Raw genomic sequence first — 10,320 nt, 5'->3', positions numbered from 1 at the left:
ATTTAAATCATTATTGATTAGAGAAATGCAAATAATAACTCCCAAACACCAACTCAGACCTATGAAATTGACAAATTTGACAAAAAAGAAAATGATCAATGTAGCAGAAGATATGGTAAAACTGGAACTTGAACCCAGTGTTGGTGTAGTTGTGAACTCATCCAACTATTCCAACTATTGAAACTATGTCCAAAAGGCAATAAAATATGCATACTCTTTGATCCAACAATAACACTATTAGGTCTTTATCACAAAGAGATGAGGAGCAAGGTTCAAAATCCCACAGGACAGATTTTCTCACCTAGTGTTTCTTATGATGGATTTATTTCTAAACTACACAGAGTTCTGAATCAAATTTATAAGAATACAAGTCATTCCTCAATCGATAAATGAACAAAGGATTTGAACCAAAGAGTTTTCAGATGACTAAATTAAAGCTATCTAAATCAAATGAAAAAGTGCTCAAAATCATTTTTGATTAGAGTAAATTGAAATAACTGAAGGACTACCTCACACCTATGAGATTGATCAAAGTGGCAAAAATGGAAAATGATCAATGTTTACAGGGGATGTGAGAAACCTGATGGAGATGTGAACAGACATAAACATCATGGAAAATAATTTGGAACTCTAGATAAATGGCAATATAGTTAGTCATACCCTTTGATCCAGCAATAGCTAATAAGACTATTTTCCAAAGAGATCTTAAAAATAAGGAAAAGACCCACATGATCCAAAAAAAGTATTTATAGTAGGTGTTTTTTTTTGTTGTGACAAAGAAAGGAAATTAAGGGATGATCATCATTTAGGGAACGGTCAACAAATTATATCATATGAATGTGATGGAGCACTATGAAAAAAATCATGAACTGAAGGACTTCAGAAAAGTCTGGAGAGATTTGTATGAATTAATGCGGAACCAGGAAATCACTGTGCAGTTAAGAGGAACATAGTGTAATGCCTTGTTGGTGGAGTTGTGTACTCCTTCAACCTTTCTGGAGAGTGATTTGAAATTACACCCAAAGGGCAACAAAAATGTGCATACTCTTCGATCCACAGATACCACTACTGAGTCTATACCCTGAAATGATTATGAAAAAGGGTAAAAACATCACTTGTACAAAAACATTCATAGCAGCCCTGTTTGTGGTGGCAAAGAATTAGAAATTAAATGAATGTCCTTCAATTGGGGAATGGCTTAACAAATTGTGGTATATGTATGTGATGGAATACTATTACTCTATTAGAAACCAGGAGGAATGGGAATCAGGGAATCCTGGAAGGATTTGCGTGAGCTGATGCTGAGTGAGATGAGCAGAACCAGAAGATAATTATACACCCTAACAGCAACACGGGGAGGATGATCAACCTTAATGGACTTGTTCATTCCATCAGTGCAACAATTAGGCATAATTTGGGGCTATCTGCAATGGAGAACAACATCTGTATCCAGAGAAAAATTGTGGAATTTGAACAAAGACCAAAGACCTTTAATTAAAAACAAAATTATCTTTTTAGGCAATTTTGCTATCCCTTATACTTTTCTTCCTTAAAAATATGATTTCTCTCTCATCACATTCACTTAGATCAATGTATACTATGGAAACAATTTAAAGACTAGCAGACTGCCTTCTGTGGGGGGTGGGGGGAAGTAAGACTAGGGGAAAAACTGTAAAACTCAAAATAAATAAAATCTTTCTAAAAAAAGAACATAGTATGATGATCATCTATGATGAACTTAGCTCTTTTCAGGTCTTCAGTGACTAAGGAACATTCTAAAACAACTTATGAAAAATACCATCCACATTCAGAGAGAAATTTATGGAGTCATAATGCAGACAAAAGAATTCTGTTTTAGTGTTTTAAGACTTATTTTCTGTATTTACTTTTTTTTTAGGGTTTTTTGCAAGGCAAATGGGGTTAAGTGGCTTGCCCAAGGCCACACAGCTAGGTAATTATTGTCTGAGACCCCATTTGAACCCAGGTCCTCCTGACTCCAGTGCTTTATCCACTGTGCCACCTAGCCACCCCTTATGTATTTACTTTTACCCTTTTTTTCTACTTTAGTTCTGTTTCTTCATTTGCAATAGGGCTAATGTGGAAATATGTTAAATATGATTGAACATATATAACCATATTAGATTGCTCACTGTCATGGGAAGAAGGGATGGAAGCGAGAGAGGTAGAAAAAATGTGCAACCTTCTAAAGTTTAGAAAAAAGATTTATGTTGAAAACTATCTTTGTATATAACTGAAAAAATATTTTAAAAATAATTCAAAATACACAAAAATAAATATATGGGCCTCTATCAGAAAAAAAGAGACATTATGAAAGAAAAGATACAAGAATTTATCATGTGCCTATCATATGTCCTACTATGTGCTAACCACAATACAAATAATATCTCATTGGATCCTCAAAGCAATATCTCTCAGGAGTGCAATCAGCTCCCTTTAAAAATTTGAGAAATAGGCACACAAAGAAAAAGTTACATGACAAGGTCACATGATCTGAAACATTTGAGACAGCTTTGGAACTTGGATGTTTCTGATTCCAAATTCAGAGACAAATTTACTTGACTACTTAGCTACATGATAAAAATTCTTTTGATCCTTATCACAATCCTGAAAAGTAAAATAGACAGAAAGTTATTATATTATGTTAAAAAATTCAGATAGAGAGTATGAGGATAGATTAGAAATCGGTTTTTTTCCCTAACTGCTAGCTCATTTCTTTAGCCCCCTACAGCCCCCAGCTTCTTCTAAAAGCAAAAGAAAACAAAAAACAAGAAACAAAGAAAAACTTGTCATTTTCGAAAGACAATCCAGCCTGCCCATCTACTGTAGGTTTTTTGCTTGCTATCATTAAATCCATTTGCATCCATTTGTCCTAGAAATACCTCCAAAATGACAGTCTCTGTGTTGCCCATACAAGTTTGTTATGTTCTGAATATTGTCTTTGTCTACTTGGTTTTTAATGTGTGTGTGTGTGTGTGTGTTTGTATGTGTGGTTACTCCTCTTGAATAAGTCTGCAATTTTTCTGGGTATGATGCAACCATGACTTATTATTCCCAAATAGAAACATGGGACTTAACCAATGCTTCATGGAATTAGACAGATCAGTGAATGTTATCTCATTACTTTCTGGGCAATGTCTGTGACATGTTCATACATAATTAATTAAACAACTCCATTACTTCAGGGACATGGCCTCAAGGGCACAGAAAAAAACCATAACATTTGACTCTAGCAATTGGCAGTACAGAGGACATGGGCAAGCTACAGAACATTCTACCCTCCCGATAAGTAGGTAATATTATTCTTTGTGTGTGAACTTCCAGTGTAGTAGGTGTCGAAATATGGAGTCCAAATGCATCAATTCAAAAAGGCAATTACTATACCTAGTATGGGAGTAAATAGCAGAAACTTGTTATTTTAGCTTGAATTGGATCAAATTGAAATTTCATGAAATAATTTTATGAAAGCCATAAAATGACAGTTCATAACTCTAACAGTTGTCACAGAAATTTTATGCAAGGAAATCAAATGGATTTTTATCAAGAAATATCAATCTAATAAGAAACTAGAATCAATACTTTGTAACTAGGCATCATACGAATGGTGAAAAAAAAATTAAGAAAGTGCTTAAGCCTCTTTGAATAAAATAAATTAAAATGCCAAAATTGCTAGCCTAGTTCTCTTTTACAATCCAGGTGGGAAAGTATTTTCTCTCTGATAAGGCAAAGCGAGGGGAGAGGGGGAGTAGAAATTAGGAAGTTCCTTGAAGATTATCCAATTAATGGCTACATGAGCAAAAGTATGTTGTCCATACTGGAACTTTTCCTTTAATAGTGCCTTCCTAAAAAGGAAATTCAATCTCTCTGTATTGGCTATTTATTTTGCAGCTGAGTCATAGACAATGACCTAACAATCAGTAAATCGCAGGACTAGCAGAGACTGTTTGGAAACATGTTTGACATGTCATTTATTTCATCTGCACTTAGTTTCAAAGCAAATTGGATCATTACCTCACCACAATTCTTCCATGAGATAATTTTATATGTTCTATCCCACATTAATGTCCCAATATAATATAATCTTTTGACCCATTGCTTAAAAAATATACAAAAATATCTTGAAGAGCATATAGTTTTATAATCGATCATTTTGTAGAACAAAACTACATTAATGATCCTCTTTAGGACAGAATTATTGATATATGTTATAATGTGATATATCAAATGATAAAATGAAATATAGTTTTAATCCGTGTGAATTCATTATATGGCATCTAATTGGATAAAAATGACATGGTAATTGAATAGGAAAATGCCTGCTTATCTTTATCTGAAACATTTCAACCATCAACTGGCTAGTTCTCTTTCCAAACAGTACTCAGAGAAGGCTTCTTTCTTTCCTTCTCAGATTATGTTCCTTGGATGGAAGAAATAATCAAAATGAATAAAACCACAGGGAGTCAGGTGACTGAGTTTGTTCTCATGGGCATCACAAACCGCCCTGAGCTTCAGGACACCCTCTTTGTTGTGTTTTTCCTTAACTACGTGGTCATAGCCATGGGGAACCTGGGTCTAATCATCCTAACCAGTGTTGATTCCCGCCTCAAAACCCCCATGTACTTTTTTCTCAGGCATCTGGCATTTGTTGATCTTGGCTATTCCACAGCTATTGGACCAAAAATGTTGGTTAATTTTATAGAGGAGAAAAATATAATTTCTTTTAATGGATGTATGTTACAACTAGGATTCATTGGAATATTTCTCACGACTGAAATTTTTATTCTTTCAGCCATGGCGTATGACCGCTACATAGCCATATGCAAGCCCCTCCTATATACAGTCATCATGTCAGAAATAGTATGTTGGCTCTTGGTGTCCATCTCATACCTCTATAGCACCATATTATCCCTTCCAGTCACAATAATGATTTTTAAATCATCTTTCTGCAAATCAAATGTAATAAGACACTTCTATTGTGATGTTCTTCCCTTATTGTCCATTACATGCTCAGACACAAGAAATATTGATCTAATTATTATGGTCTTTGCTGCATTTAATTTAGTTGCATCACTATTTATTATCCTTATCTCCTACATGTTCATTCTTGTGACCATTCTCAGAATGAAGTCTTCTGAGGGCAGGCACAAAGCCTTCTCCACCTGTGGCTCTCACTTCACAGGGGTTATCATCTTCTATGCAACAATTGTTTTCATGTACCTGCAGCCTCAATCAAACCATTCCTTTGACACAGACAAAATGGCCTCTGTGTTTTACACTCTGGTCATTCCCATGCTCAACCCTTTGATCTATAGTTTGAGGAACAAAGCTGTGAAAGGTGCTTTGAAGAGATTGCTTAAAAAATGATGTGAACCTTCTCTTTAATGCCCAATGTATTAAACATTTCTATTGATTCATTAGAAACAAGAAAATATATGTAATTTTTTTCAATTTTTCCCTAAATCTTATCTTACCTTTGAGAGAAAAAAATTTCTTTTATTATGTAGACAGAAGATAATATTTGATTAGCTGTTAAGTTTCTTTTCAATGGTCAGTAATAAGTTATATTTTAGAGAATCATTTCATTAAAGGAACCTATAATTTAAAAAAAATACTTCCATAAAACAATATTTCAGTCTATACAGTAATTCTAAGCAGGGCAACCTCATTTTAAAATTCTTTGCCTAATAAAATCAATTAGAATAGATAATCCTGGTGACTGGTAAATTTTAGACTTTAGGTTAGACAAAGAAATTAAAAAATATATAATTCTTGCCATCAGTAAAGTTACATTTTATTAAAGGAAACAAAAGATACATCAGAGCCATGCTTTCTGACAGAACAACCAATCTTATTTTGAATACCTCTTATTATTATCAAGTTTATACTTATTTCAATCTCAAATTTCCCCTCTAGGATTTCCAATCATTGCTTCTATGAAGCAGAACAAGTTGATTCCATCATCTTTATAATAGTTTTTTTTTTTTTATCAAATTCTATCATTCTATCATTTCCTCAGTCATCAATCCCAGATTGTTTTATTTTTTTAATTTTTGTACTAGAATGGAAAGGACACTGGATTATACAGAATGCCCTAAAATTCTCAGGGTAGATTTAATTTTCTAACAGTTAAAGTAAATTAGTCATTTGGGACATTCTGTTCATTTAAAGAACCTGGGCTTAAATTAAAGGTCTATTATGAATCCGACCTCAGGTACTTAATAATTACCTAGTTGGCGATCTTGGGCAAATCACTTAACCCCATTGTCTTGCAAAAAAAATAAAAGCCAAATTCTCAAAAATGGGTGCCCTGTGAAATTTTGAGGAATAAATCTATCATCACTGACTTACACTCATCTCTGATGTTTGCAAATGTGTAGTCAAAAATTTTAATTGTATATCAATTAAAATTCTATGACTCAATGAACATATTCTTTTTGCTAACAGCATCAATTTCAACTAGTATTCACATGTCATGTCTCTTTTTTATTCATTTTATAGTTAAATTAAAAATTGGAAAAAAGACAATGTCATATATACAGAAGAACAGAAAGAGAACTCATTCTATTATCATGAATTCCCATTTCAAGAAAAACCTTTCTAATAAATCCTACAGATTGTTTTCAAGGCTACCCTGGCATTCTTTGCTTCCTTGTAAATTTTCTTTGTCTCCTGCTTCGTACTTTTTAAAATTTTCTCTCCACTTTCACATATATTTGTATGCACATACAAACATGCATGCATACATACATGTATATCTAGAAACACATAAACATGCAATGTGCAGCCATATACCTATATGTAAGATGGTGCTATATTGCCACTTGTCTCTTTTTCAAAGTAGAGGACACCTTCCTTCATAAGTTCAAGGATTTATATATTTTTCCCTATCCAACCAGTTCATCACTTCCTACACTGCGGCAGTATTCCAGTCCAATTGCATCTTATCTGAGAGATTGTCCTTAAAAGAGTTTTACCAAAATTTTCTGTATTCCCTCTTTCTTCACTACATTAGTTTTGTGTATATCAGGAAATTTCAATTTAAAATCCTAGAAATCATAAATTTTACACTTCAGCAATTCTCACACTTTAAAGGTCTGATATGAATGATTCTCATTTATAACTTTTTCTCTCTGATTCATTTAAAACTTATGATGTATTTTCTTCCAAATGAACTATGTTATTATTTTCTAACTCAGAAAGATAATTTAATTAATGTGATGACATTGAATCAATAGATTAGGTAAAATTGTCATTTTTGTTATATTAGCCTACCTATTTATGAGCAATAAATATCATTTTAATTATTTAGATGTTACTTTGTGTAAAAAGTGTTTCATGTTCCTATGGTTCTTGTGCCTGTTTTGGCAGGCATATTCTCACATAATTTATACAAACAATTTATTTTAAATTGTATAAAACTACATTAAATAATATTGTTGACTCAGTATTCCATATTTTTCTCTTTTAATTATATTTTTGATTTAATTTGTCTTAGATCATTCCTATCCCTGTTTTTACATAATAAATTCTCCTATTCTTTATTTTATCTTGGAGTATATCTCTCATTTTTTAAAAAAATTATGTATTTATTTTGAATTTTACAATTTTCTCTAATCTTGATTCCCTCCCACCCACCCCACACTGAAGACTGTCTGTATTTCTCCTTTTTATAGTCTTTCCTAAAACAATATAATTTTTAAATCAGACTTTTAATCTGCCATTTCATTATATGAGTAAATTTCTTACAGTAACCTTCTAAGCTAGAATTACTTATTGTGTATTTTATTCCTTTGTATTTTTCTCATTAAACTTCTCTTCTTATTCATGCTATTGTTCCTTCCTCCTCTGCCTTACTTCTACCTGCTACCTTACCCTCTTATTCCTTAATATTCTCCCTTCTAAGTCTTTCCCTGATTTTTTTCTTCCCACCCTATTACTTTGTCCTCTTTTTATCTGAATTTCAAAGACTTTTATATCATTATATGCATGGATGTAGATATTTACATATACACAAAAACTGACATGTGTCTATATATAGTTGTGCATATATGCATATTCACACACATATATGTATTATGTATGTATGTAAGGTTGCATGCTTTAGCTCATTCCTGAGGAGAATAACTTTCCAACAATACCCACTCTCTCCTCTCCTAGTTTCTTCTCTGTCAATTTTTCCTTTTTGGCTTTATTTGTATGAGATAATTACTCCTTTGTATCTCTTCCTTCAGTTTTCTTTTTTTAAATTACCCCATCGTACTCAACTTTTCTTTAAAACTATTCAAATAATGGCAGTCAAAAGAGGACAGAGAGCAAACTCACATGTAAGTAATTGACAATTTGACATTCTTGAGTGTCTTATAATTGGTCTTTAACATTAGCTGGTATTTCACCTAGATCTTACATGACAAATTTTCCCTTAAGTTAGGTTGCTTTTGTCACAAATACATGAAAGTCTTTCAGTTTATTGCATGTTTGTTTTTTTTATTCAGAATTATACATAAATTTGCTTGGTGTTGCCCTTGCTAATTATCTTAGCTCTTTAACTTTTTTAGTATATAGTATTCTACGACATAGGCCTTCAAAATAGTAGCTGTTAGGTCTTGTGTAACTTTGTTTTATCTCCATGAGATTTATATTGTGGCATTTTTTATTATTCTTTTCTGAACTGCTTTATCTTTTACCTGGGAGTATTGTTTTGTCTACTTTCAGAACTTATTAATTCATCCTGAAAAATGTTGGCCAAAATTAATGCAGATGGTGTTACTTTACTCAGCTAATACAACCTAGACTTATAGTGCAACTGGAATCCATTAAAATTTCACGTTTTCTTCAAATTATGTTTTCTCCTCTCTCTCCTCTCTCTCTCTCTCTCTCTCTCTCTCTCTCTCTCTCTCTCTCTCTCTCTCTCTCTCTCTCTCTGTCTCCTTGCTCACTTTTTGTCTCTGGATCTCTCTATGTGTATTTAATATATTATGTTTATATATTGTTCTCTCTCTTTCTTTCCCTTGGACTGATAGGAAAGCAAAATTATTTGTTTCTGAGTGTTCAATTACTCCAATATTTGGAGACATAGACTTTCCATAATAACATGAATGAATCTCCAGGACTATTTTTAATAATACTTTAACAAAATAGTTGGTGACTTTGTTCCCTCAAATACTGCATCTTCACCTGCTCTCAAGCTGTGTAAGTTAAAACAGTTTCATGAGATAGCAACTTGGAAAGGTTTCATTAAATGAAAAAGCAGTCTTGCTGGGGGGAGAGTTGTTTTATTGAGCTTTGTCTTAATTCTCTTAAGTTTCCACTTAAATTATTTCAAAGGAGTAAGAAAAATATCCAAATGCTTTCAATGCATGTTTTAAAACAGGACTCAGAAGATGAAAATATGAATGTGCTGAGGTCTTCTAGCTTTGAACATTTGGCACAAGGTTAGAATGAAACATTGCTGATAATAAATTCAGCATTCTATGTTTTACTTCTTACATGAGCATCATTATCATAATCACCCATATCAGGTATCATCAGCAAGGCTCTGATTTTTCTTTTTTCTTCTTCATGATTTTCATCACCATCATCAAATACACATTTATTTCTTCTGCTAGCAATTACTCTTAGGATAATGCACTAGATCCAGCACTAAGGTACATGCACAAAAATATCAAGGTCTGTGCTGTACCATACTTAAAGTGTTGATGGAAGTAATAGTGAGTATAAATGGAATGTGAATAGGCTGCTGGGAAACATTAGAATCAGATTCAGAGAGAAACCAGACATATACATATATTTGAAAATGCACATTGTCAATAAATATTGAATAAACAACTACTATGTATCAAGTACTCAGCTAAATTTGAGGGATTAAGAAAAAACAAAATAAAAGAATATCTGCTCTCAAGCAGCTGGCAATCTAATGTTGGAGACAAATGAAACATATTGAAAAGACATGCTTTACGAAAAATAGAAAAGAATTACCAGAGTGAAAACATTTAAATTAAGAGGGATTGAGGATGGCTTCATAAAGAAGGTAGGATATCATTTGGAAACTAAAGAAAACCAGAGAGGTAAGAGGAACATAGGGGGATTTGAAAGAAAATATCCAGAGATATAGAGTGCTTTGTTTGTGAAACAGATATCATGGGGTTGAAGAGCAGCAAGAGATGTAGTTTAAAAAGCTTGCAAAGGTAGGATGGGGTTAGGCTTTGATGGATGTCAGAGTTACTAGATCCAAAGTGTACTGAAAAAAAGGAAAGACCAGTTTCTGTAAAATATAGAGACCTCCCAAGTCAATTTATAAGAATT

General features: G+C 32.8%; 1 protein-coding gene across 1 annotated transcript; it reads left to right on the top strand.

Annotated features, from left to right (window-relative positions):
* Nucleotides 1–4,392: 4,392 nt before the first annotated feature.
* LOC141516831 (olfactory receptor 8K1-like) lies at nucleotides 4,393–5,382 on the top strand. Its single transcript, XM_074227798.1, has one exon. The coding sequence runs from the start codon at nucleotides 4,441–4,443 to the stop codon at nucleotides 5,380–5,382; it is 942 nt and encodes a 313-aa protein (XP_074083899.1). The 5' UTR covers nucleotides 4,393–4,440.
* The last annotated feature ends 4,938 nt before the right edge of the window (nucleotides 5,383–10,320 follow it).

This window comes from Macrotis lagotis, chromosome 3 (assembly GCF_037893015.1).
Source record: "Macrotis lagotis isolate mMagLag1 chromosome 3, bilby.v1.9.chrom.fasta, whole genome shotgun sequence".
In the NCBI taxonomy this organism is placed as follows: domain Eukaryota; kingdom Metazoa; phylum Chordata; class Mammalia; order Peramelemorphia; family Peramelidae; genus Macrotis; species Macrotis lagotis.
The sequence above is the reverse complement of the archived record's forward strand: the minus strand, read 5'-3'. Positions and strand labels throughout refer to the sequence as shown.